General features: G+C 40.8%; 3 protein-coding genes across 6 annotated transcripts; 2 read left to right on the top strand and 1 right to left on the bottom strand.

Moving 5' to 3' along the window:
- Positions 1 to 829: 829 nt before the first annotated feature.
- On the top strand, positions 830 to 10,207 carry LOC131136829 (rhamnose-binding lectin-like). The gene is made up of 13 exons (XM_078798003.1): positions 830 to 944; positions 2,748 to 2,807; positions 3,839 to 3,974; positions 4,540 to 4,653; positions 4,734 to 4,774; positions 4,902 to 5,034; positions 6,218 to 6,321; positions 6,810 to 6,945; positions 7,842 to 7,951; positions 8,033 to 8,077; positions 8,186 to 8,318; positions 9,588 to 9,691; positions 10,137 to 10,207. Exons 1-13 carry the CDS (start codon positions 830 to 832, stop codon positions 10,205 to 10,207), a joined length of 1,302 nt encoding a protein of 433 aa, XP_078654129.1.
- A 1,935-nt stretch (positions 10,208 to 12,142) lies between these two features.
- Positions 12,143 to 16,682, bottom strand: casp9 (caspase 9, apoptosis-related cysteine peptidase). Of its 2 annotated transcripts, none has more exons than XM_058085305.2 (10): positions 16,123 to 16,682; positions 15,541 to 15,745; positions 15,269 to 15,328; positions 15,112 to 15,191; positions 14,670 to 14,846; positions 14,515 to 14,604; positions 14,295 to 14,334; positions 14,029 to 14,214; positions 13,769 to 13,878; positions 12,143 to 12,419 (listed from the first exon to the last, which is right to left on the bottom strand). In XM_058085305.2, the coding sequence occupies exons 1-10, from the start codon at positions 16,252 to 16,254 to the stop codon at positions 12,315 to 12,317; spliced, it is 1,185 nt and encodes a 394-aa protein (XP_057941288.2). In that variant the 5' UTR covers positions 16,255 to 16,682; the 3' UTR covers positions 12,143 to 12,314. The 2 variants fall into 2 exon arrangements, with proteins under 2 accessions (XP_057941288.2, XP_057941284.2); XM_058085301.2 differs by having other exon boundaries at positions 14,295 to 14,442; positions 16,123 to 16,670.
- A 231-nt stretch (positions 16,683 to 16,913) lies between these two features.
- On the top strand, positions 16,914 to 25,403 carry LOC131137392 (dnaJ homolog subfamily C member 16-like). Of its 3 annotated transcripts, none has more exons than XM_058085300.2 (15): positions 16,914 to 17,340; positions 17,582 to 17,763; positions 18,735 to 18,801; positions 18,901 to 19,210; positions 19,280 to 19,464; positions 19,540 to 19,644; positions 20,783 to 20,941; positions 21,009 to 21,139; positions 21,214 to 21,403; positions 22,424 to 22,603; positions 22,674 to 22,750; positions 22,824 to 22,904; positions 22,969 to 23,052; positions 23,122 to 23,292; positions 23,477 to 23,712. In XM_058085300.2, exons 2-15 carry the CDS (start codon positions 17,606 to 17,608, stop codon positions 23,553 to 23,555), a joined length of 1,977 nt encoding a protein of 658 aa, XP_057941283.2. In that variant the 5' UTR covers positions 16,914 to 17,340; positions 17,582 to 17,605; the 3' UTR covers positions 23,556 to 23,712. The 3 variants fall into 3 exon arrangements, with proteins under 3 accessions (XP_057941283.2, XP_078653874.1, XP_057941281.2); XM_078797748.1 differs by having other exon boundaries at positions 16,919 to 17,340; positions 23,442 to 25,403; XM_058085298.2 differs by lacking the exon at positions 16,914 to 17,340 and having other exon boundaries at positions 17,384 to 17,763; positions 23,442 to 25,403.
- Positions 25,404 to 27,019: the final 1,616 nt, after the last annotated feature.

The following is a 27,019-nucleotide window of genomic DNA, read 5'->3' as shown; positions in this document are numbered from 1 at the left end:
CGCATTTTTGGCCTTGTGCTACGTATAGTCCAGAAAATACAGTACTTAGAAAGCAACTGGCGGGCCGGATTCAAACACTTGGTGGGCCGCATTTGGCCCCCAAAGTTTGGCCGTAGTTTGCCCACCCCTGATCTAATGGGTTAATTTGTTGAAAAATGCATCTTATTTTTATACGTTTTTTTAAGACATTCAGAGTTTACAACAACCCGAAAGACCATACACAAAACGCCAATTAGTACTGGACACACCCTTTGCCACTGTACATAGTCCGTCACCTCCTTTTTTCCTCAGGGAGGTATTGCAGTTATTCTAACCACCAAGTAGAGACCAATAGGACCTTTGAGGTGACTGTGTACTTTGTTGTCTACAAGCTTTGAATACACAGCTTTGAATGCTGACTTGGGTCTTTTTTACAATGTGTCTTTACCAATGTTTCTTCATGGGGATTTACACAACAGGATAATCACATTGGCTTTTTAGCATACCGGTTCTCAATATACTCATCAAATGTAACCCTTCGACATCTCTTCGACATCATAAAATTTGATTGATGTGCAAAATTTGATTTGTGTCGGATCAAATTGTTTACCACAAGAGATTTAAATCTGTACTTATTCTAGATTTTAAAAAAATCTGCAATTGAATGTGATTAATTATGATTTAACTATGGACAAAAATGTGATTAATTTAAATATTTTATTCGATTGAAAGCTCTAGGTATTACTTTTCATCATTACATTAAGTAGGCCCGTCATCACTCGGGGAAGTTGTCACTTGCAATTATCTTGTCCATCAGAGGGTACAACGACAACGTGAAATCATTTCAAGCATGGCTGCCTTCAGCTGGCTCTGGCACTCCCGCAATCCGTATGTTGTTATGACGGCTGCGGGATTCCAGATCTATAGCTTTAGCCTTAAGCTTGGCGAGGCTTTCCTCCAGAGCCGTATTCTTAGCTTTCAGCTTGTTCTCCGGGGATGTTAAGGCCCATTTTGTGGTGTGGTGACGGTGTTAGATGAAAAACTCTCTGAAACCAAGTTGTATGGGTTCACTTCCAAGGGGACAAACCTCATTATATGAAACTTTGTCATCGTTTAATAGGAGAATACTACAGTCAAACAGCGTTTATAGGTCAGAAAAGTGGGAAAAAACGCAATACGTCCCCTTTAAAGAATACTTGTTGGTGAATAGGCTTCACCCGCAAGATCATGCTGGTGTACCAGTATCATTAGCTAGCCCTTGTTGGTCCATCATTTCCATGCTGGTCTATACAGTTTTTTTTCAGCAGGGAGGTGGAGTGAAAGAAAGGGTGACTGATAAGTGGCGTTATTTATTTGAACTTCTTGACTGACCACCTCAGTGTATTATTTTTGTTGAAGCATTCATTCATTCATTCATTTTCTACCGCTTATCCACACAAACGTCATGGGGCGTGCTGGAGCCTATCCCAGCTGTCTTCAGGCGAGAGGCGGGGTACACCCTGGACTGGTCGCCAGCCAATCACAGGGCACATATAGACAAACAACCATTCACACTCACATTCATACCTATGGACAATTTGGAGTCGCCAATTAACCTAGCATGTTTTTGGAATGTGGGAGGAAACCGGAGTACCCGGAGAAAACCCACGCATGCACGGGGAGAACATGCAAACTCCAAACAGAGATGGCCAAGGGTGGGATTTGAACTCCGGTCTCCTAGCTGTGAGTTCTGCGCGCTAACCACTTTTGCTTTGTTAAAGCAAAACTTGTTAAATTGAAACAATGTGGTGATTGAAAACAAGACAAATCCAACCACTTTCAATTGCTGCTGGACAGCATTCCTAGGATTTTGGTGTTGTTTGTAAAAGCACTCAAAAATCCTGAAAAAGTAAAAAAATAAAAAACTCTGAATGCTGAAACTCTCATAAAACTCCTATAATGAACACATTCACTACACACAGAAGAACATATTTCGGGAATGCAAATCAGTTTGGTTTGGATTTTTGCAAGTCAAGGTATAGCAGTGGGTGTGGCATTTGATTGACAGGTTGTACAGGGTCCTGCGCTGACGTGAAAAGAACGAGCCATTTTCCATGTTGAGTCACACATGCAACTCATCTTTTAACGGGATCACCTGAATCATGGCCTGCCTCAAACTCAGCTCAACAATGTGTGAGTATTCTATTGTACTCTATTGTATTTCTATTGGGCTAACAGTGATGTGCAGCGAGGTTCATGGCAGAGATGCCTAAGCTTAGAATTAAACCTAGGTCTTCCTGATCTCCTGACTGGTGTTAATAGTAATATTTATTATTATTATTCAAGAATCTCCCCTGACTGTCCATCACTGATGTTTTATTAAAATGTTAAACTGACAGTGCTATTCTTTTTACAGTGCTGATAGCGACATGTTTCCATTTCAAAGCAGGTGACTATTAAAGTTCATGTTTGCTTTAGTGCAGGGAATGTCCAAAGCGCCATTTTCAATCCACATTTTGTTTTTTATGGGCATATTCGAAAAATAAAACCATTTATTATTATAGATATGCAGTATTATCAGATGTTACACTAATGTGTGTTGTTACCTATAACACAAAGCTAAGATGTGGATGTTTTGTTTTCAGAGAGCTAGCTTACCATTTATTGATCTACATGGTTTAATGCATAACATTTATCTTTTTTTATAAGTGGCCCTCTGCATCCTTCACCTTGTAAATATATATATTTAATACATTGCCTTATTCATACATAAATATTGGTTTCTACAGTTTCTGCTGAGCGTGCAACCACCTGTGATGACAGAGAAAACGTTCATCTCCTAACCTGTGGTAGGACTTCTGTCGTCACAAATTAATTCAATTGGAAAACCGTTATTTGAACTTACATTATGTTTCCATATGAAGGGGAACTATTGTGTTTTTTCACTTTTCTGACCAATGAATGTGGTTAGAATGTTGTATTCTCGTGTTAAATGATGGCAAAGTTTCAGATAATGACGTCGATAATGACATGTGGAAGTGAGCCCTCGGTTTCGGTTTCAGATGGCGTCGTAAAACTGACCATATTTCCACTACCAATTTTGTGCCAAGATTGTCTGCAGTTAGTAAATCCGGTGCCCTCACGAGCTGCACCGCACCATTGGTGCTTCTGACAAAGTGTGTGCGTCAATGAGTGCTCCTCATCAGGAACACCAGCAGCCAGTTGCTCATGAGCTGCCAGTAGCTGCTAAACAAGCTACCAAACTAACTGGTTAGCCTTTTGAAGTTACAATTTACAACTTCCAGAGTTTTTCAGATGGAGTGGGGACACAGGACAAAGAAGCCAAAAACGTGTAACTTCCACATAGAATTGGAAGATTGTACTAGGTGTGTGTATGAATGAATGAACTATTCATTCATTTTCTACCGCTTATCCTCACAAGGGTCGCGGGGGTGCTGGAGCCTATCCCAGCCTATCTCTTCAGGCGAGGGGCGGGGTACACCTTGGACTGGTCGCCGGCCAATCACAGGGCACATATAGACAAACAACCATTCACACTCACATTCATACCTATGGACAATTTGGAGTCGCCAATTAACCTAGCATGTTTTTGGAATGTGGGACGAAACCGGAGTACCCGGAAAAAACACATGCATGCACGGGGAGAACATGCAAACTCCACACAGAGATGGCCGAGGGTGGGATTGAACTCAGGTCTCCTAGCTGTGTGGTCTGCGCGCTAACCACTTGACTGCTGTGCAGCCCTGTATGACAAGTTATTAGACTGAAACTAAACACATAATATTAATCATATCTAAGACACTCATACATAGAGGTCCAGTCCTTGTGTATCAATAACGTCTCTCTTGTGGTGTGACAGCAACTGGAGTGATCAGCATCCAGGATGGTTTGTACGGCCGTGCAAACTCAGAAACCTGCAAAGAGGGTCGACCTCCACAGCAGCTTGCTAACACAGCATGCTCTCAGGAGGGCGCTGTGGACGTCCTCAAGACAAGGTATTGATGGCACTTGTTTGGGCGGTAGGTGTGGGGGGGTCGGTGGGACAAATGTAATGTCATGCTATTTATGTAACAATATTTAGCCGAGACTCTTATTAACATGACCATGAACATGAACTACCAACAATACACACCGACCCCAACTAAAGACTGTGAGAGTGATTATCCACAAATGACAAAAAGTCTTCCCAGTAGCGGCCGGTCAACCAAAATTACAAAAGCACAGCAACGACTCATCCAAGAGGTCACAAAAGACCCCACAATAAGTGCTCATGACTCCACCATAAGAAATACTAATAAAGATTTAGTCTGTGGATGTCCTCAAGACAAGGTAAACATCACCTTTCTTTGGAAAGCATGATATGATTAGTTTAGATAGAGCTTTATCGATGGCCGCCGCTAGCAGCAACACCATATGGAGTTTCTAGTACACAAGAGAGGCACCACCTGTCACCAAAACCAAGGTTGCTAAAAGGCAACAGACGTCTACATGAATGAGCATTTGACATTGCTCTTCCGAAAACAATGATTATTATTATTATTATTACAATTATGTTTGCAGATGTAATGGCAAGAAAAGCTGTGAACTGAACATGGCTGTTTTCCGTACTTCTGATCCCTGCAATGGCATCTACAAATATTTGGACACCAACTTCACTTGCGAACCAGAGAACATGTGTATGTAGGGAAACTCCATCTTGTAAACAATATGTCTCACATTATGGCTAACATATTGTATTTGATTTGATTAGTTAGCATCCTGGCATGTGAGGACTCTTTGGCACATTTGTCTTGTGGTAAGATGACTTATATGCCCTTATATGACTTATATAGAATTGTATTTCATCTGTGTATGTAAGATTCATTTTTAATGACTCAACAATATTACAAAACTACATCATAATTGTCTCTTCTTTTCGTCAGATGTAGGAAAAGTTATTTTGGTCCACGAGTCCAACTTTGGACGCCGTGACAAGACCACATGCATCTACAAAAAACCTGCATCTCAGGTCCAAAACGACAACTGCTTGAGCTCTTCGACAGCCGTTGAAAACAGGTACAATGTAATGCTTGGGAAGAAATCACGAACCACATCTTGGAAGAATTAAGTCCGCATTTCGTGGGGGTAGAGCTAGAAATGCATAATAATGAGCTAACCCTCCTCTTGTGTTAGGGTCAGCACCGACCCGTTTTACATTTTAATGCATAAAAAAAAATCACATAACATTTGTTTATTGCATCAAGGCCTTTTGACTTCGTCTGGAAACTCTATTTCAACAAAATAAAACCCAAAAAAATATTTTTACTAAATTTTAAAATGGTCTGGTTGGAATTATGACCACTGTATTGTTAGGGTCGGTTTATAATAATATGACTATAAAGTTTATGGAAAACACTGAAGGGAAAAAGTTTTCAGTTATAAGTATTCAGTTGAAAAAGATTTCAGTTCATACTAAAGTTCTGTTGCTGAAAACAATAACTTTTTCTACCTACTCAAAATTGACCCGAACACCATAGATGTTTCTTTAGTGATTAATACTAAAATGAGAAAAAAATAAAACTAATTGATTGTTCTATATCCCTCAGTAATAGCCAGGTAACAAAAGAACCTTCAATTAATTAATATGATTCTTTTGATGTTCATTTGACCATTTTTGGAAATTGAAATCGAGGGGTATAGTGACGAAAAAGGCCTCCATGCCCACACCAAAAGTATTAAAAACAATATTTCATGGCTGAAGGAGCCCAAGGCGGTAACCAAGAGATGAGAACCAAATTTGATGGTAACTTATTGTTTTTAGTGTATTTTAGATCTGATTTAATACATGGGTCAAAACCGACCCGATAACATAAGAGATGTTACCAGAAAGCTAACACAAGAGGAAGGTTAATATGGGCATATTTTCATTTTGATTGCTGTTACTTTGTGCAAAAACAGATATTGTAAATGCTGTAAATATATCAGTTTAGTCAGTTTCTGTGTTACGGAAAGCAGGAAGTGAACAAATGTAACGGTTACTGATTGTAAAAGTACCAGATGGAGGGGTAGGATTTAATAAGCTTTGCTTCTTCCTACTCCTTTTGGACATGTTGAACTGTGAACTGATTATGTGACGCATTCAATTGGAATCATGCATGTTCAAATGAAATTAAACCATTACCATTACCCCGCTTCTTGCCCCAAGACAGTTGACAAAATATGCGCATCCTGCACCCAACATTTCCTTTTTGTTCAACAGTTGCAATGGGAAAAACAGCTGCATGATCAGAGCGAGCAACGCGGTATTTGGAGACACCTGCGGGGGTACCTATAAGTACCTGGAGGTTAATTACACATGTGAAGGTAAGTTGTAAGTATGTTTGTTGATGTTGAGGTGTGCCACAATCAAAACAGGATAAAGGAACAGAGTAATAATTGAACAAAATATAATAATAAATCATTTGCTTTGTTACCTATATGTACGTATAACATAAAGTTAAGATGTAGATGTTTTGTTCAGATAGCTCAGCATTTACTGATCTACATCATCACACTCTATGTACTGCCTTATTCATCCATTGATATTGCTTTCCACAGCTGTTTCTGCAGAGCGTGCAACCACCTGTGAAAGTGGTGGGAATGTTCATCTCCTACACTGTGGCAGGACTTCAGTCTTATTCCTGAATTCATTTCAAATGAGAGCTTAATTGTTGCATTTGTCAGACAATTGCACAAATGTTGCGCACAATTCGCCGTGGCAATGTGTTTCGTTTAGATGGTATGCCTGGACTGGGTTGTGCACTCTCATGCTCTCCTAATGTATCGATAACATCTCTCTTGGCGTGTGACAGCATCTGGAGTGATCAGCATCAAGGGGGGTTTGTACGGCCGCGCAGACCCAGAAATGTGCAAAGAGGGTCGACCTCCACAGCAGCTTGCTAACACACAGTGCTCTCAGGCGGGCGCTGTGGACGTCCTAAAGTCAAGGTATTGATGGCACTTGTTTGGGCGGTAGGTATGTGTGTGTAATGTCATGCTATTTATGTCACAAAATCAAGCACAATATTTAGCCAAGATTCTTATTAACATGACCGCTCAAGCTGTGAAAGTTGAACATGGACAACCAAACAACTTCGACCCCAACTAAAGACTGTGAGAGTGATCGTCCAAAAATGATGAAAACATGGAGTCTTCCCAATAGCGGCTGGCCAACTAAAAAATTACAAAAGCACAGCAACGACTCATCCAAGAGGTCACAAAAGACCGCACAACAATTGTTCATGACTCCACCATAAGAAATAGTAATAAATAATTAGTCATTTTGTGTTCAGTTTATGTTGGCGGTGACTAATATTTAAATCAGGAAGAAGCCTTTTTCACACTCCTATATATAAAATAAATGATTAATGCTGATTATAATTGAGGAACTAAGATTAATTTTCACGGCGGTCTAGTGGTTAGCGCGCAGACCTCACAGCTAGGAGACCAGGGTTCAATTCCCACCCTCGGCCATCTCTGTGTGGAGTTTGCATGTTCTCCCCGTGCATGCGTGGGTTTTCTCCGGGTACTCCGGTTTCCTCCCACATTCCAAAAACATGCTAGGTTAATTGGCAACTCCAAATTGTCCATAAGTATGAATGTGAGTGTGAATGGTTGTTTGTCTATATGTGCCCTGTGATTGGCTGGCGACCAGTCCAGGGTGTACCCCGCCTCTCGCCCGAAGACAGCTGGGATAGGCTCCAGCACCCCCCGCGACCCTCGTGAGGAAAAAGTGGTAGAAAATGAGGAGGAGGATTAATTTTCCTCTAACAATATCTATCGTAGTGATTCTGGGACACACCAGAGGTATGTCTTGTGTTTCTTATGTTGTATCATATCTGCAGATGTAATGGCAAGAAAAGCTGTGAAATGAACATCAATGATTTCAAAACTTCTGACCCCTGCCCGGGCATCTATAAATACTTAGAGACCAACTTTACCTGCTTGCCAGCACGTATGTATGCAAACTCCAGCATGTATGTTGTGAACAATGTGGATCACATGATGGCTAATATGTTTTATTTCATTTCATCAGCTCGTGTTGTGGCATGTCAGAACTCTTTGGCATATTTGTCTTGTGGTAAGATGTATTATTTATTTTCGATATTTTTTTAGCACTTATTTGGATGTCTTCACTGTCCTACATTTTCTTCCTGCTTACATCACAATTGTCTCTCTTTTTCATCAGATGCAGGAAAAGTTATAGCTGTCCAGGAGTCCAACTTTGGACGCCGTGACCAGACCACGTGCATATACAATAGACCTTCATCTCAGGTCCAAAATGACCAATGCACAAGCTCTTCATCAGTCGTTGAAAACAGGTACAATTGCACACTCAGGGAAGATATCTTGTGTGTAATTAGTCCACGTTTTGTGGGGATAGGGATAGATATGCATAAATTAGTAATATGAATTGAAAACCTTGTTAAATTGTTGTTGAGAACTTATTCCCAGAGTTTCAATTCCCTTATCGATTCCGGTTGGCACGAATAACCTCACCACGTACTTCACCACCAAGCTATTAGCAACCCTGCTTCCTCGATGCTATAATGCTACACAGACAAGCACTCTTGCTCCATGACTTGCACAAAATAAACACAGTTAGGACAGTGATAAATTGTTACTTACTGCTTGCTCTTCTGACTCTTCCACACAACCAAGTAACGCTGGAAAGGCATCGGACTTCAGCAAGTTTGTCAGCTAGTCCAGCTGCACAGTGGTCCATGTTCAGGAAACAGTCCAGCGTGAAATGCTGTTGACAGATTGAAATGCATTTCTTTTGCTGGTAGGGAATCAGGAACTCCAACCACTTGTGCCTGATGGTGGCGTCTATGTGCCAGTCCCTTACAAACCATTGCTAGCAATGTAAACACAGAAGCAGAGACCTTATCTGGCTTACAGCCACGCCCGTATAAGGACGTTTGCTCCTCTGTGACATCACAAATGGGCAGTTTGACCACACCTTCTGAAACCAAGCATCCCAAACTTCTTTTTGGGCTCACTTCCAAATACCCAAACTCATTATCTGAAACTTTAGCTTCGTTCAACACAGGAATACAGTATTCTAACTACATTTGGAAGTAGAAAACGTATATTAGGTCCTGATTAGCTTATCTTTTTAAAAACAAGAATTTTAATTTCTAAGAAAAATGTAATGGTAATGGTTTTATTTCATTTGAACATGCATCAGATTACAATTGAATGCATCACATAATCAGTTCACAGTTCCACATGTCCAAAAGGAGTAGGAAGAAGCAAAGCTTATTAAATCCTACCCCTCCATCTGGTACTTTTACAATCAGTAACTGTTACATTTGTTCACTTCCTGCTTTCCTAATATAGTTCAAGTTATTTTTTTTCATGTATTTATTTATTTTTTGTCACATACCGAAGTACGAGGTGATATGACCATACAATGACATAATGTTTGACAAATTATTGGACAGCCTTGTGGATGTTCACAGAATAATTTATGTTGTATTTTATTTCTATAGAACAATATTTGTTTCATAATTATAATAATAACTTTATATTTTGTGTCATTAATGTGCTCATTTAGTGTAAGCCCACATTTCCTCTTTCTCCAATAGTTGCAATGGGAAAAACAGCTGCACCATCAAAGCAAGCGGAAGTGTCTTTGGAGACCCCTGTAGGGGTGTCTACAAGTACCTGGAGGTGGTTTACTTGTGTGAAAGTAAGTAGTTTGTAGCCTGCTAGTATTTAGCATCTCTAGGCCAGATTTTGACTGGTGCTCAGCATAAGTGACTAGATGTCTTCTTGGGGTGTTTTTACACCATGGTCATATATCAGGGGCCAGGAACCTTTTTCATATTGTTTTTTATTGAAATCTCCAGAGCCCCAGAAGTGGGTTCAAAATGTTTGTGAATTTTATGTAAACAGTTCTTCTGAAGTTTTTTATTGCACTGATGGGCCCGAACAAATTGACTCCTATTACTTTTAATTTTTTTTTTATACATTGTATTACATTTAAAGTGGATCCCTGCATATTCATGATTTGTGAAATATTAAAAAAACATTCTAATCTCCAAAAATCTAATCTCATTCACCCTAAATTGGTAAAAGTTAGTAAACAGGAACATAAAAAAATTAAATAATATATAAAATGTCCCACTTTACAGATCGTCAGAGCTTCAGTGATGCCCGGTGCCACGTAATGAAGCCTAAATGTGCAAAGGCTCCCGGCCTGTAGGATTGAGGGGGCCCTCCCCTAAATTTTTACGTAATGTCACGCTGCCTTCAGCATGTCAAACCTCGATGACATCATTTCTGAATAATGACAGCTCTGCTTTCAGTTGTTTTGCTTTCATAACTACGGCCTTGTCCACACGGAGGCGAGTAGCTCATAAATCAAAGTTATTTTTTCCACAATTTGGTCCATCATCAACACAAGCCTTTTGCTTGCATGTTTTTGCACACCGAAAGACTGCGTAACTCTGAAAAGCAGAGGCGAAGAAGCACTCTGAGGTTTGCCACTTTCCCTCAAATAACCATTCCATGTCCAACGCATCGTCCACGTTTTTGGGTTGGACGGGGTGGCACTGCCAGCTGGTGGGAGAACTCTGAGATGGATGTCGTCCTCCTGGAGGAATGGCGCCACAATTTATGAATGTCACGGTCCTCGCTATTATCTATCACATTTAAGCGATTATGTGTGGATGCATTTACCAATACCCTGCTGTGTGGACAAGGCCTAATTAATCAATGAATATGCAAAACAATCTTGTCTGTTTCATTTATTTCCCTGTTCATCATAATCATAATCATCAAAAAGGACATAAACCGAATGGACAAATTGATCCAGAAAGCCTAAGAAGTTATCAGCACTCAGTGTGAGGCGTTTTTGTAACAGTGAGAGAAAGCACAACACTGGAAAAAAACGCTCTCTCCACCCACACACCCACCCCATCAGACTGCATCCTCCGGTTCCGTTCTCACAGTAATCAATAATGAATTAATGAATTTTTTTCTACAGCTGTAGAATTGTTTTATTATTCATTGGTGGTCTCGGAATAGCATATCTACTGTATTTAATCCTGTCTTATAAATTCAAAAAAATATTTCCAAATTGTAATGATAATAATGTATGTGCTTTTTGCAGATCCCACCGTGACTTTATAAACATATCATGAAGGCTTCCATTGTTTGCTGTTGACTTCTGTATGTTACTATACTATCCAAAATGCGGCTCTGCAAAAACTGTTTGGGAACCACTATACAATACATTTTTAATGTTCGGCATGTATCTGAATTTTCTTTGCTTTGTATTTATACAATTTTTCATTTTTATAGAATAACAATGAAATGTTGTTGGTCCAGTTTTATTGTGGTGATGGGATGTGTGTGTATGGGTTGAGCAGAGAAGAATCGGAGGTATTTACCACAAGGGGTGTAACGATTCATTCACTACATCAATGCATCGATTTATATTCGCAGGTTTATATATCAGTCTAATATTGTTTAAAAGTTTATCGATATATAGAATTGATACTAGGAAATACAGTATTGGAAGTAAACAGGGCAGGCTTGATATGGATGTGTGGGTTTTTGGCACTTTTAATGATACATTATCAGGAGCATTATCAGCACAAAAGAAGGTTTGCATTGTTTTCCTTTCCTTAATAACAAAGTTTCATTTAAAAATTTCATTTTGTGTTCAGTAGTGTTGGCATTGACTAATATTTTACCTTATTTGACGATCTGAAACATTGAAGTCTAACCAACAAGTTATATATTCCCTCTCACCACAAATTGAACCCTGTTAAATGATTAGTCCTACCCTAAAATAAAAGTGGTGTTTCCTTTCTATGGAAGGACAACAGTGACAAGCACCTCCCAGCCCACGCACAGGTATTGAGAGTACAGCAAGCGCCTCACATATGACATTTCTGTGTCTATTATTGTCCGACTAGCAAGAATAACGTTGTTACACTTACTTGTCATGTTGTATAAAAAATGTTTCTGCAACAATTGGCAACATGCTGAGAAGCAGTAAAAAGTCCAGGTACCCTGATCCGAATCACTGAGTGCACTCAGCTGGATAGGCTGGGGTGCGCACTATGCCAAGAGGAGACATTCACAGCATGCTCATCTTAGGTTTCTGTCCTGTATTTGATCAGGAAATGTGCAAATTCAGCAATATTTATTAGAGAAAATGTTAAAACGATTGGAATCATACAGAAAATACAGAAGCTCACCTGCCTCCCCTGACCACACATCACTGCCAGACTGTGAGGCTGTGATGCTAACCACTACATCACTGAGATGCTAAAAAATGTATCCAGTATTTTATTTGAATTTTAGCTCAGTGTTTGAAAGTAAAGAAGCTTGCGTAGGAAGTTAAAGGAACCCGGCATTTGCTTGTAGATGCCTTTTGCAGAATTTTGAGAGACTTCGTGGTTAACCTGGAAACACAGAAAAACAAAATATGTCAATCCATCCATCTATCGTCTACTGCTGATCTGAAATCGGGTGAAGGGGACAGCAGCCTAAAAAGAGTAGTCCCTACTTTCCTCTCGCCGGTTACTGTTCCCAGGCCAGTTGAGTCATATATCCTGGGTCTTTCCGGAAGCCTACCGGTCGGATGTGCCTTGAACACCTCCCCATGGAGGTGTCTGGAAGTCATCCAGATCCACTTCATCTGGCTCCTCTCAATGAAGAGGAGCAGCGGTTCTACTCTCCCGGATGACTGTACTTCTCATTATTTCTAAAGCACAGTCCATCCACCCAACAGAGAAATCTCATTCCCGGGATCTTGTCCTTCTGGTCACTATACTCAAAGCAGAACAAGGGAATCCCTCGAGGGAACACTTTCCAGTACTCTTTCTTAGGCACTTGAAAAAGGCCAGTATTCTGAACTACTGTCTGGTGCAGAAGCACAAACAGTCAAGAAAAAGCCGCTGCCAAATTAGCAGGATCATCAGGACGCGGAGACCCTTCTACCTTCTACCCTTCCAGTTTTATGGCCCCTCTTTATGGAACAGCCTGCCGGAGGACCTGAGGGCTGTAGAGAACGTTGAGATTTTTAAAAATAGGCTCAAGACCCACCTATTTAATTTGGCTTTTAACTCATGCTCTTAGTATACTCTTTTTTAACCTTTGAACTTGACTTTTATCTAATGGTTATTTTATACCCTATACCTTTTGTTTTGGCTCTTAACCAAATGTCTTTATATTTTTACATATGCTTATTTTAGTTTTCATTAATGTTCTTATATATTTTACTTTTTATGACATTATTTCTATATATACTTTCTATATTCTTATTTTATATGTTTTTATATTTTTTATCCCATATATCCAGTGTTTCCTCAGTGGGGGTTCTCCGCACTGGGGGCTGTTCTCGGTTGGGGGCTAGGGTGTCTCCTCTCGTGGGGCTCAGCTGTGGGTCCCCAGCCTACCTGTTGTGTGGTGGGCCCCTGAGTTGCGGCATTATGGCCTGGGCCGTGGGCGGCCCCCAGCGCAGGTGGCAGCGCTTCCTGAACTGGTTCCTCTGTACTCAGGCAAACAAACTTCTTATGTGTGTGTGTATGTGCATGTGTGACTAGTTGTCTTTTTTTTTTTTTTTACATGTAAAGCACTTTGTGCTACATTCTATGTATGAAAAGTGCTCTACAAATAAAGTTTTGATTGACTGATTGATTCATTGATACCACAGAAAGGTTGTAGTATGTGAAATGAAGTGCCTTATCTCCAAATTACAATGGCTAATGTGAGCTCATACAAAATCACAGTTACACAATGAGAATCTCACCATCATTAACATCGTGACCAGATCATCAGTAGCAGCATTTTCTTCAAGGATGCGATCCAGCGTCTCAATGTACCAGGAGCCAGACTGAGTGTCTCTCCAAGACACGTAGCCTGTGTGGGGAATTAGGTCACAGTAATTACTGATACTGTTGTTCAGACATTAAAAATGACAATGCGTGTACCACATATCTTGTTTTAGTACCAACCCAGTGTGAGCACAGACAAACAGAAGATAACATATTAGACATGAATCAAGAGTACCAGGAAAAGTCGAGTAGGAGACCAGAATGTCACTTGGGGTGGGCAGTGTGGCTCTGGCATCGGGTTCATCAGACATGCTCAGGGAGTCGCTGCTGGATGACATGGGGATGGCATCCGTCTGGTCATCCTCTCCGCTATTCGATGGTTCCACCTCATCAAACACCTCGAAGCCTCTGTCTCTTTCCCCTTAAAAGGCAGAAACAAATGTGGAATGTCATCCTATTACAGAATACCCCGAATACTGTCCAAAAATTCCAGTTAGTTACCTCCACCGCAGGCCTGGATGAAGAAAAGCTTAGGTTTTCCCTGCAGGGATGGACAGTGTTTCCCGTTGAGGTAGTTTGTGACATGTTGAACCGGAACGTACTGTCCATCAACACCATACACAGCACCGGGGAATCTGTTGTGACTCACCTGTAATGCAATACATGACATTTGTACCGACAATCTGGGTTATCACATAAGAATAATGGAATAATGTCTCACCTCGGTCCCATGGGACAGAATGATGACAACACAGCAGTCATACGGCGAATGGTCCTTCTTTGACAAACCTAACAGTTCCTGCTTGATTTTCTGTAATGCGGTGAGAACTTTTAGCATTTTTGTGTATTTATAAAAGAACTACACGTGACTCTTACTCTTTGTTTCAGGTTTGTTTTGACTTCCACCATGAAGTTAAGCTCTTGGAATCTTCTCTCCAGCTTGTCGCAGTCGATATTCGAACCTGAGCGGTCACTGAGCTCACTCTGTGGCTCAAACGCCACATTGTTAATAATGAGGCAGTGTCCACACGGTCTGGCGTCCATTTTATAGCTCTGGCATGCATATAAAAAAATGAAAAATGGTGAAAGTAAGTCACTTATATGCGAATCACAAGCAAGTCCTAAGTCACTGTGGTGAGAACCAAGCAAGACGAGTTGAGTCATTGCTCAGGTAAAGCAAGTAACCGAAGTCTGATGATATGCGCCAGTTTCCACATTTAAATCAGTAAAAACAGCATTAACAATAACCGATACCTCCACTGAATAAGCTATGTTGTTCTGCACAGTACCTCTGCAGTCACCTATGTGTGGTACTCACTTGTAGGCTATCCCGTCGTGTCCTGCCTTGCATGCGGGCTCTGACCTGGGTGTGCGATTGTAGGGTCTCCCTCTCAGGTGCTGTGTCAAAACCATATATTAACTATAATTGTAAAAAGCTAATCATCAGTCGAAGCACATACTAAACAGTATCTTACATAATGTGGGGGTCGGCACCACAGTAGTCTTTATTTGCTTCTGGAAATCCACTGCAGATGCTGGGCAAACACAAACGCACATGCATGATAACAAGCAGCGACAAAGTTACAAGCACTGAATATGATGGTCATTTTTAATCATATATCATCATTATATTCATGAAAAATTGTCTTTTTTTTAATCTGCAATAATTTGAAGGACAATTATTGGCCATCCTAACCAAACACTTTAATTAATGTGTATGAATTGTAACTCAGTGGTGCACACTTACGCACTGGAAGAGTCCGAACAACAGGGAACACAAGGCGGTTAGTTGTCGATCCCTGAACTGCTGGTGCTCCGCTTTGGAGAAGCTCCGCCAGACTGTGCTGGTCTGACTCATGAAGACTTTCCAAAAACAGCGGGAAGGCCCGACTTCCACGGGTCTCCAGGTCCCGGGCCAGTTGCCTGGCTTGGTCCCGTCTTGTTCCAGAGCTCTGAGAAAAGACTTTATGTTCATGTGGGTCTAGTCTTGTTCTTGCATGTTCTTCCCCTGAGTGGGTTTTCTCCAGCTATTCCTGCTTCCTCCCATGTCCCAAACCATGCATGTTCATTGAATTGTCCATAGGCGTGACAGTGAGTGTGAATGGTTGCCTGGGATAGGCTCCAGCTTACCAGTGACACCAATAAGGACAAGCAGCACAGTGTAAATCCTTACCTTTAGCTTTTCCCCTCCACAAAAATAATTAGACGTGTATGTAATGTATATAGTAATATAGTGGTACTGTTTTGGTACCACTTTAATACTGTTAGCGCTTCGTTGTATGACCTACGGTTGCTTGTTTAAAATAACTTAGCTACAATGCGGACTTACCTTTATTTTATCGATCATGTCTTGAGTAAATACACCTTTCTCCAACAGGCGGTCAAAGACGCTCAATGGATCCAAACCTGTGACAATATTTATCCTGTACCTCTGAAGAACCTTCTTGTGACTTTCCTCCATTCTCCATTCAGTGCCAATTTTCACAAAATTTGATTTTAAAACTTAACATTTAATGTCAATGATTGTGTTGCGGAGGATAACTACTTCCTGGTTACGAGGCTTCTGTTGTTTTTTTGTCATGGGTAAACTGCATGTTTCTTCTTCGGCTGCTTTTTCCGGCAGAGTGGCAACGTTTTCGCCCCCGCTCGGTGACTTAGTGTTACTGCTTTACTAGCTACGACGTGCTACTTAGAAGTGGAAAGATAACACACCAATTGCACTCAAGTAAAACACTGATCTGTTTTTATTTTATTTTTATATTAATTATCGCCATATCAAATTGAAATATTTAATTATACTCATTGTCTGCAACAAATAAGTACAAGGACGACTGAGTTGCATCAGTGTGCTCGAGACCTGCTGTACTTCGTGATGACCACTAGGTAGCAGTGTTGACGTTGTAGTAACTTCTTTTGTCACAACGTTTTCCTTTCTGCTTATTCCTCCAACAAATATTGGAGTATTAAAAGCCCAACAGGCCGAGTACTCAACAAGGACGGATGTGATATTTACATCAGCTAACATTGACCCAATTATTAACTCATTCTGTCCCAGATTTTCAAACGACATCTCTCTTAATACCGACCATTTCACTTGCCTACGTCGCAGTTCTTTAAACCCGATTACAATAGCTACTTCCTTGTTTACATCATTTATCCTTCTGATTGGTTGGCAGGCACGACTGTCCGTTAAAGATATGGTGCGTTTGATTTGACCTTCCCACGGATGGCGCATATCACCGCCCACCTGGCGAAACGAGGTTGTAGCAAACGACTATAAACCGATCGCAAATTAATAATAGTAAATAAACGTGTAATAGGTTTTCATGAAAGTACCCAACTCCAAACGACAAATTTGCTTCATAATTTGTTCTTCTGCCCAACATCAGCACATTACGGTAGTCAGTGGTTTGCCGGAGGATCTGTGAAATGTTGCCAAACTCACCCTCTGATTCTAGTCGTCTAGCATCCACTTCGACGCCGTCGAGGAGCATCCACACCTGCCGTAGAAATGTGGCGTAGTGCCGGCTAACTGCATCTGTATCAGGTGCCTGTATTTGCATCGCAATGAAACAGCTCAGATATGTGCACTATTTTTTGTAGCAACGGTATAAATAATACAATTTGTGTTAAAATACACGCGTGTAAATGTATCAGTGATAAAACAGTACTACAGAATGGTAACATTGGCACACTGTGACATGTTGCTACTCAGCCTGCTACGACCAAGCTATTCCATCTAATAACATGAATTTGATAGATGTCGACTGATTCTTTTATGTAAAAAGGTAACAGTGACTGCAGACTGAAATATGTCTCTGCCACTGGCTATCCTGGTGGTCTTCTCTATGCTGGATATTGGAACCCCCCATACCGGACCTGAGATGGACCCGTACAAAACCTTAGGAGTCACCACAGGTGCAAGCCAGGCTGAGATTAAGAAAGTATACAAGCGCCTGGCGAAGGAATGGTGAGTATTTTAGTACCAACATGAACTGCAGATATTTGCTGACAACCAGTGGCGTCATTAGGCCTATTTTAGGGGGGCTTCAGACCCCCTAAAATGTTCTTAAAACCCCCTAAATAATTTGACTTTTTTATATATATTTTTTATTGATTTTTGTTTTTTTACAAAAAAATCTCTGACAAATTTTATATAATAGGGCAAATGCATGCTAATAAGCAAGCCAATAAGCAGGCTAATACTAGCCTACTACTACTACTAGTAGTAATAGTCAGAAGAAGAAGAATGGTGATAGTAATAATAATTATGATTATTATATATGGCTGCACGGCGATAGAGTGGTTAGTGCACAGACCTCACAGCTAGGAGATCAGGGTTCAATTCCACCCTCGGCCATCTCTGAGTTTGCATGTTCTCCCCGTGCATGCGTGGGTTTTCTCCGGGTACTCCGGTTTCCTCCCACATTCCAAAAACATGCTAGGTTAATTGGCGACTCCAAATTGTCCATAGGTATGAATGTGAGTGTGAATGGTTGTTTGTCTATATGTGCTGGCGACCAGTCCAGGGTGTACCCCGCCTCTCGCCCGAAGAAAGCTGGGATAGGCTCCAGCACCCGCGCGACCCTCGTGAGGAAAAAGCGGTAGAAAATGAATGAATGAATGAATGAATAATAATAACAATAAAATGATAAAAATATTATTGTTATATAATTGATGACTGTCCACTGGAGAGAATGGTTGCAGAGCTCGAGCAGCAGTTTTGTAGTGTACATTGTGTGTACTTTACTCTACTAAATCTCTCCAAAAGTCGGAAAGTTATATCCCGGTTCTTGTTGCTTATTTGTTTTTTGGATTTTTAAAAATGTCTACTCCATTCATTCAAATCCTGTGCATCCCCAGGGGGCTAAGCCCCCCCTGCCCACAGAACCTAGTGACGCCCCTGCTGACAACAGTGTAATAAAACATGTTCTCTTCAAGGCATCCTGACAAAAACAAAAATCCAGGTGCTGAGGACATGTTCATCAGGATTACCAAATCGTATGAGGTTAGTAATGGTGTCATATGGAGGAAAAAGCAAGTACTGTACACATGTCTACATATTTGTATTATATTTGTATATTGGTATGTTTTACCAACTGTCTAGATCCTATCCAGTGAGGACAAACGTGCCAATTATGACCACTACGGACGGACTGATGACACCCAACCATACAGCCGCTACGGTCACAACTTCAACTTTGAGGAGTCCTTCTTTAACTTCCCATTCAACAACAAGAACCAGCGGGAGTTTTCTGACGGCAAGTACTTGCTGCACTTCAACCAGTATGTCAGTGACGTGGTGCCCGACAGCTTCAGGAGGCCATACCTGATCAAGATAACATCCGACTGGTGCTTCAGCTGCATTCACATTGAGCCTGTGTGGAAAGAGGTGGTGCTGGAGATGGAGATGCTAGGTTTGGAATCAATACATACGGTTGAGAAGCTGTGAGATGAGTAAATAATGTGAATGGGTGTTTGTGCAGGTGTCGGAATCGGTGTGGTGGATGTCGGCTATGAGAGGCGTTTGGCCAACCACCTCGGTGCTCATCGCACGCCATCCATCCTTGGCGTCATCAATGGCAAAGTGACATTTTTCCATTATGCTGTAGCAAAGGAACACCTGAGGCAGTTTGTGGAAGACCTTCTTCCTCAGAGACTGGTGGAGTGGGTAAGTGGAGGCGACGGAGTAACTTTAAAAATTAAAATAGTAATTGAAATAGTAAGAAAATCTTTCTTCCGTCAGGTCAGCGACAAGAACGATCAACAGTTCTTGAACAACTGGCACCAACTGAACAAGCCACATGTGCTACTGTTTGACCAAGTGTCTGTCGTTCCTTTACTTTACAAGGTGAGCCTTTATGTAATATCTGATGACAATATACTTAAACTTGCTGATATAGTTCATCTTCAAACAGCTAAAATAACGCATAAGGCTAAAAATAACCAATTCCCTAAAAATGTCATCCAATACTTCTCTACAAGAGAGGAGAAATATGATCTCAGGGAAGAACTACGTAAATGTGAAACACTTATATGCTAGGACTACGTTAAAAAGCCATACAACACAAGGTAACGAGAAACATTTCAATATTGATCAAAGCAAAATTTGTTTTCAATCAGAAATCACTCCACACTCTTTATTGCTCTCTGGTTCTACCATATCTTACTTATTGTGTGGAAATTTGGGCTAATAACTATAAAAGCAATCTTCACTCGCTAAATGTACTGCAAAAAAGGTCAGTAAGGATAATTCATAATGCCGCCTACAGAGAACATACTAACTCCTTATTCTAAAATCACAAATACTTAAACTTGCTGATATAGTTAATCTTCAAACAGCTAAAATAATGCATAAGGCTAAAAATAACCAATTACCATCCAATACTTCTCTACAAGAGAGGAGAAATATGATCTCAGGGAAGAAGTACATTTGAAACACTTCTATGCTAGGACTACGTTAAAAAGCCATAGCATTTCAGTATGTGGAATCAAACTATGGAATGGATTGAGTAAGGAAGTCAAACAATGCACAACGATGAGCCAATTCAAGAAACAATACAAGCAGTTGATGTTTGCTAAATACAAGGATGAAGAGTCTTGAACCAGTCATGATGTGCTATATATATCACTATATTGACACTTACTATGGTACCCATTATGTCATTGGATGGTCATATCACCTCGTACTTCAGTACGTGAAAAAAGAAAAAAAAATAAAATAAAAAAAACTTAAACGATATTGTGAAAGCAGGAAGTGAACAAATGTAACAGTTACTGATTGTAAAAGTACTAGATGGAGGGGTAGGATTTAATAAGCTTTGCTTCTTCCTACTCCTTTTGGACATGTGGAACTGTGAACTGATTATGGGATGCACTCAATTGGAATCTGATGCATGTTCAAATGAAATTAAACCATTACCATTACCATTATGTCATCGACAACACCAACAGCATTCATGATGTGTTCAATCACTCCCTTTTGTCAGCTGACGGCGTTTGCCTACAAGGATTACTTGCAGTTTGGCTACGTGGACCAGGGACTCTCTGAGACTGCCAATCTGCAGAGACAGTTCAATATCAACACCTACGCCCCCACTATGCTGGTTTTTAAAGAGAACACGGACAAGCCTGCTGACATCATCCAGGTGAATTGGTGCAATTGTCACCCGGAGAACCGAAATCTAACATAATGTGGTTTGTTGTTCTTTGCAGGCTAAAGGAATGAAAAAGCAAATAATTGATGAGTTTATGACAAACAACAAGTTTCTCCTGGCACCGAGACTCGTGAATCAGAAGCTCTTTGACGAGCTCTGTCCTGTCAAGCAGTTCCACAGACGTAGAAAGTAAGACAGCGTGCATTCACCTGGACCCTGGATGATAAACCGTCTTACCTTACTGCTGTTTGTCATCCCCTCAGATACTGCGTGCTGCTGATTACGGGCGACGACGAGAGCTTTTCGTTAGGCAACCAAGCCTTTTTGTCTTTCGCCTCGGGCAACACAAAGGAAGTTGTGAGATTTGCTTATGTTTACCAACAACTGCAGCAACCGCTTTGTAACATCCTGATGACCAGCAAGGACGGCACACAGCCACCACTGCCACCACAGGTCTGTTGTTCTATAGAGGATCTTTGACAAGAGTTTTTTTTTTAAGCAGAGCGATCCTGGCAGTGGTATCATCCGCAAATAATACCAATTCGTAAGTCTTTCATAAATGTACAAGTTGAACAGTTTTGGTCCCAGTATTGACCCCTGGGGTACTCCGCAAGTATAATATTTAGACTTGCAGATGTGTGTGTCCTAACTTACATCATTGATTCATTCATTTTCTACTGCACACCCTGGACTGGTGGCCAGCCAATCACAGGGCACATATAGACAAACAACCATTCACACTCACATTCATACCTACGGACAATTTGGAGTCACCAATTAACCTAGCATGTTTTTGGAATGTGGGAGGAAACCGGAGTACCAGGAGAAAACACACGCATGCACGGGGAGAACATGCAAACTCCACACAGAGATGGCGGAGGGTGGAATTGAACTCTGTTCTCCTAGCAGTGAGGTCTGTGCGCTAACCACTATTCTGCCGTGCAGCCCTAACTTACATTCATTCATTCATTTTCTACCGCTTTTTCCTCACGAAGGTCGCGGGGGGTGCTGGAGCCTATCCCAGCTGTCTTCAGGCGAGAAGCAGGGTAGACCCTGGACTGGTGGCCAGCCAATCACAGGGCACATATAGACAAACAACCATTCACACTCACATTCATACCTATGGACAATTTGGAGTCGCCAATTAACCTAGCATGTTTTTGGAATGTGGGAGGAAACCGGAGTACCCGGAGAAAACCCACGCATGCACGGGGAGAACATGCTAACTCCACACACAGATGGTCGAGGGTGGGATTGAACTCGGGTCTCCTCGCTGTATCGCTAACCACTAGACAACCGTGCAGCCCTCACAAAAATAAATAAATAAATAATTTCTCTGTGACATTGATCGTAAATGATTTAAACAAATGCAATCGCTTTGTGCTTAAGCTAATCTACATTTAAAAAAATAGGCTATGTATAACACAGAGGATCATTGACACACGTATGACAGGACACTTGCCTGGTGTTCAGGTGGTGATCCTGGAGAGGCGCAACACTGCCGGAAAGGCCTTCTTCAAGCCGGGTAGCACTTGGAACGGCAGCGAAGAAGACAAGCAGCGCCTGGTGGAGGAGTTGGAGCGACTCCAGAAAGACCCGTCCATTCTGATCCATGACGCCATGCTGCCTGTGCTCAACAATGAGTTTGCATCTGTATGCTGTAATAATTTGAACATGAAACAAAAAAAAACGTATAATGTAATATGCTATTCCTTCTGTGTAGATGTTTATTATCCAGTGGATATCTGCATTTTATGATTACCTGTCTGACGTCATTGATGACATCCTGCACAACAACTGGTGGGTAGAACCTCTCCGACACATCCATCACAGGTCAGTAATAGAAGACGTTTTGATGATTGACGCTTTGCAGGCGTGAGATGATGCCTCTCCTGTCCCTCATCTTCTCCGCCTTGTTCATCCTGTTTGGAACCGTCGTCATCCAAGCATTCAGGTGAGCTTATGTCACTCTTTTCTTCCGCTGAACAATCATTGTCATATTCGTTTTGTGAGTCCAGTGACGCAACTGACAACAAATGCTCAAAACCAAAACCAAAAGATGGACCTAAAACAGAAAATGGGTCACCGGGGAACGCATCGAGGTAGGAAGTATTCATGAATGAACATAAAACGTGAGTATTGTTGGTAATGTTGCTGGAAATCTCTTTAAGTCGGCCCCCCAAGAAGAATTTTGTGGAGGTGACGGAGCTGACAGACATCACCTATATCAGTAATCTAGTGAGGCTGAGGCCGGGACACATGAACATCGTACTGGTGCTCACGGATGGATCCAAGAACATCCTGCTCAGCAAGTTTGCCAAAGAAGTGTACTCTTTCACAGGGTGAGTTCAAGCATGTTTTACTACATTGCATTGATTCACATAGTGAGATAAAAAATGTTTTGAGTAACAAGCATTAACCTCTATAAGCTGATAAAACATTGTAAACAGCACATAATATTATTTTGCAAATTGTCTTTTTCTTTTTTTAGGAGCCTTACGCTGCATTTCTCCTTCCTGAATACAGACAAGCACAGCGAGTGGATGTGCACACTCCTCGAAAGCGTGCAGGACAGCATGCAAATCGACGCATGCGAGGACAATGACGGCAGCAACCGCAAAATGGACTACACCGGTTACGTACTGGCGCTCAACGGCCACAAAAAGTACTTTTGTCTTTTTAAACCCGTCTACACCGGGGAAGATCCAAGCAACAAGGTTCTGGGGGACAACGGCACGAGTACGTCAATGCGTAGGTCAAGATCGGTTTCACGTGACGACCAACCTCCGAACAAGTCGACCCGCTCTCGCAGCACGTCCACTTTACAGATCCACCACAAGCTAGACCGCTTGGCGTTGTGGATGGAGAGGCTCATGGAGGGAACTTTGCCTCGCTGTTATATCCCCGCCTGGCCGGGACTTGACAAGATCACTTCCAGTAAATAGACAGGGACACAATCGGAGTACAGCATCTCCACTCCTTTTCAGTGTGAAATGAGGCCAGGTTTCCTTTCAAATGTTGGCAGAAGATCTATTAACAAGCACATAAATTAAAAAAAAAACAGTGTAAGATACACTAAAACATGAGAAGACATCCAGTGAAGTTAAGAAGTTTTCAACTTGGGAAATAAATAACCATTTAAGGGACTCACACTTCTTTTAAAGGGGACCTATTATGCCTTTTCCACTTCCTATAAATGTAGTTAGAATGTAGTATTCTTCTGTTAAACTCTGCCAAAGGTTCTGATAATGAGGTTTGCGCATTTGGAAGTGAGCACTAAAAGAAGTTTGGGATGGCTCAAAACGCTCGGTTTCAAAAGGTGTGGTCAAACCGACCCTTTGTGATGTCACAGAGGGGCAGACTTCCTTATATGGACGTGTCTATAAGCCAGATAAAACCACAGCAGACTGGGTGTGCCTGGAGGCGGGCCGTGGGTAGAATACATTAAAAAAGACATTTGGAAGTGAGACCTGAAAGAAGTTTGGGATGGCTCAAAACGCTCGGGTTTCAAAAGGCGTGGTCAAACTGACCCTTTGTGATGTCACAGAGAATACATTAATATATTAAATACATAAAAAAACGACCGTCCAAAGAAATACAGCTGGAATAGATACAGATTCTGGAAGAACTATAAAGCTTTATGTGCTGGTTATTGTGTGTAGCTGCTCTATAAGAGTCCACAACTCAATACAAAGGGCAGAAAAATGAGCGTAATAGGTCCCCCTTTAAACAACATGTGATCATTGGTAGCTAGACCGCTTGGGGTTGTGGGTGGAGAGGCTCATGGAAGGCACTTTGCCTCTGCTGACAAGATCACCCCTAGTAAATAGACAGGGACACAATCAGAGTACAGCATCTCCCAAAAGTGAGTACATTGTGTATTCACTAAAAATTGACATGACCTTCGAGCACCTTTTTAAATTTGTAGGCATGTTTGTGTTCCGTCCTGTGTTTGATGCTGCCTTGCGGAACGGGGATCAATGGTGTTGTTCATATTGGCGTGATGCTGTGAATGTTAAACATTATTATTACCACGAATCCTGCAATATGATGCACAGTCTGTTGTGTTGTGACTATACTTAATCCACCTCAGCATTTTTTTGGATTGTCCAAATTCTTAAGTCAACGTAGCAACCAAAATCCACAAGTAGCCTAATGTAGCCAAATGGTTAGCTTTTTCAATTATAGTTTTTATATTTAACTCCATTTTTCTTGTAGATCACAAATACCGTAGCCAAATATTTGTTTACACAGGTGTAGTGTATGCCCTTCATTAATAGTATCTGTCAGGAAGCGTGTGTGGTTTAACTGGAAATGGGCGGAGCTTAAAGTCGAAGTTGCTACATGTATTGTTTATTATTCAGCTATGTGTGTAAGTGAATTATTGTGAACTAGGTGATTCATGCAAACATGGCAATAAACATACCAATAATGGGTTAACCTCGTCGATTGTATTTTTCCCAAAAGCACCGCGTTCAGTATTTATTATTTTTTTATTTTTATTTTTATTTTTATTTTTATTTTTATTTTTATTTTTATTTTTATTTTTATTTTTATTTTTATTTTTATTTTTATTTTTATTTTTATTTTTATTTTTATTTTTATTTAAAAAAAGTCTATGTCTATAAGCAGGGGGTATATAAAACATATCGCCCGACCGACCCTAACCCTTTTTTTTGTATTTATTTTTATATTTTGCTTTTTTTGCATTTTTGCATTTTTAAAGCAGTTTTTGGGAAGCTGACATTTTTTGTCATTGGAGACAAATGATGGCGAACCTCTTCAGGGTTAAATGATGACAAACTGACAGACAAGATAGTTTTGCATGTTCATTGATGATTTAGTTATTCAAGCTGCAGGAAAGAATCCAGAGCTGTCAATAAGTAATTCAGCCATCATGTCATCGAGGCTTGACATGCTGAAGGGGGGTAAAAAACGACGTGAAGTTGTATGGGAGATCCCTTCACTCGATGTCAATATCCCTTTGACAAATAAACGGCTTCAATAGGTTGCACGCGGCATCATTGGTGCGACCTACAAAGTGAAAAAAGAAAAAGAAAAAAGAAAAAGAAAGACATTTCAGCGATAATTAAAGAATAAATAGTCATCGTAGATTTCTTCAAATTTAAAGACAATATTTTTCAGAACAAAAAAAACATCCAGATCACAAAAAAAGAATGTTTACCCTGCCAGTGAATCTCCATGCAGTTTTCTCCATCATACCAGTTGTCAGGCTGCCCCCTTCCCCAGGGAATGGGTTCAAAAACGCTGCCATCGGTCCACAACCAAGTATCTTCCTGAAATGAAAGATTTAATAAGGATTATTTAGACAAGATGAATCAATATTTGACAACAACAATACTAAAATTCACTCCTTTGCTTTAAGCATAAATAAAAAAATAAATAAAAATAAATAAAAATAAAAAAAAAACCATGACCTTGGACAGAGCCATGGTAGAACAAGACACTGGACATCTGAATCTGATGCAAACAACAAATCCTGTTGACCCACCTCAGCGTGATCGTGGGCCCCCACCCAAGTCAATGAAGAAGTAGACACCATATTCATGAGGAAGCGGAGCTCGTCTTCAGTGTGAAATGAGGCCAGGTTTCCTTTCAAATGTTGGCAGAAGATCTATTAACAAGCAAATAAATTAAAAAAACTAATGTAAGATACACTAAATCATGAGAAGATCAGTGAAGTTTAAAAGTTTTCAACTTGGGAAATAAATAACCATTTAAGGGACTCACACTTTTAAAGGGGACCTATTATGCCTTTTCCACTTCCTATAAATGTAGTTAGAATGTAGTATTCTCGTGTTAAAGTATGCCAAAAGTTCAGATAATGATGTTTACGCATTTGGAAGTGAGCACTAAAAGAAGTTTGGGATGGCTCAAAACGCTCGGTTTCAAAAGGTGTGGTCAAACCAACCCTTTGTGATGTCACAGAGGGGCAGACTTCCTTATATGGACGTGTCTATAAGCCAGATAAAACCACAGCAGACTGGGCGTGCCTGGAGGTGGGCCGTGGGTAGAATACATTAAAAAAGACATTTGGAAGTGAGACCT

Source organism: Doryrhamphus excisus, linkage group LG17 (assembly GCF_037039965.1).
Source record: "Doryrhamphus excisus strain RoL-2023G ecotype Guam linkage group LG17, RoL_Dexc_Guam_v1.1, whole genome shotgun sequence".
NCBI lineage: Eukaryota > Metazoa > Chordata > Actinopteri > Syngnathiformes > Syngnathidae > Doryrhamphus > Doryrhamphus excisus.
This window is presented reverse-complemented; position numbering and strand designations above follow the sequence as displayed.

What these genes read in the sequence shown, in the direction of transcription:
- LOC131136829 (XM_078798003.1), top strand. Translation starts at nt 830, where the DNA reads ATGGCTGCCTTCAGCTGGCTCTGGCACTCCCGCAATCCGTATGTTGTT. An exon ending in TCGACAGCCGTTGAAAACAG is followed by an intron (nt 5,035 to 6,217) that starts GTACAATGTAAT and finishes TTTGTTCAACAG; the next exon opens with TTGCAATGGGAAAAACAGCT. An exon ending in GGTTAATTACACATGTGAAG is followed by an intron (nt 6,322 to 6,809) that starts GTAAGTTGTAAG and finishes GGCGTGTGACAG; the next exon opens with CATCTGGAGTGATCAGCATC.
- casp9 (XM_058085301.2), bottom strand. Translation starts at nt 16,254, where the DNA reads ATGGAGGAAAGTCACAAGAAGGTTCTTCAGAGGTACAGGATAAATATT. An exon ending in TGTTCGGACTCTTCCAGTGC is followed by an intron (nt 15,329 to 15,540) that starts GTAAGTGTGCAC and finishes GTGTTTGCCCAG; the next exon opens with CATCTGCAGTGGATTTCCAG. An exon ending in AAACAAACCTGAAACAAAGA is followed by an intron (nt 14,605 to 14,669) that starts GTAAGAGTCACG and finishes ACCGCATTACAG; the next exon opens with AAAATCAAGCAGGAACTGTT.
- LOC131137392 (XM_078797748.1), top strand. Translation starts at nt 17,606, where the DNA reads ATGTCTCTGCCACTGGCTATCCTGGTGGTCTTCTCTATGCTGGATATT. An exon ending in AAGCGCCTGGCGAAGGAATG is followed by an intron (nt 17,764 to 18,734) that starts GTGAGTATTTTA and finishes GTTCTCTTCAAG; the next exon opens with GCATCCTGACAAAAACAAAA. An exon ending in GGATTACCAAATCGTATGAG is followed by an intron (nt 18,802 to 18,900) that starts GTTAGTAATGGT and finishes CCAACTGTCTAG; the next exon opens with ATCCTATCCAGTGAGGACAA.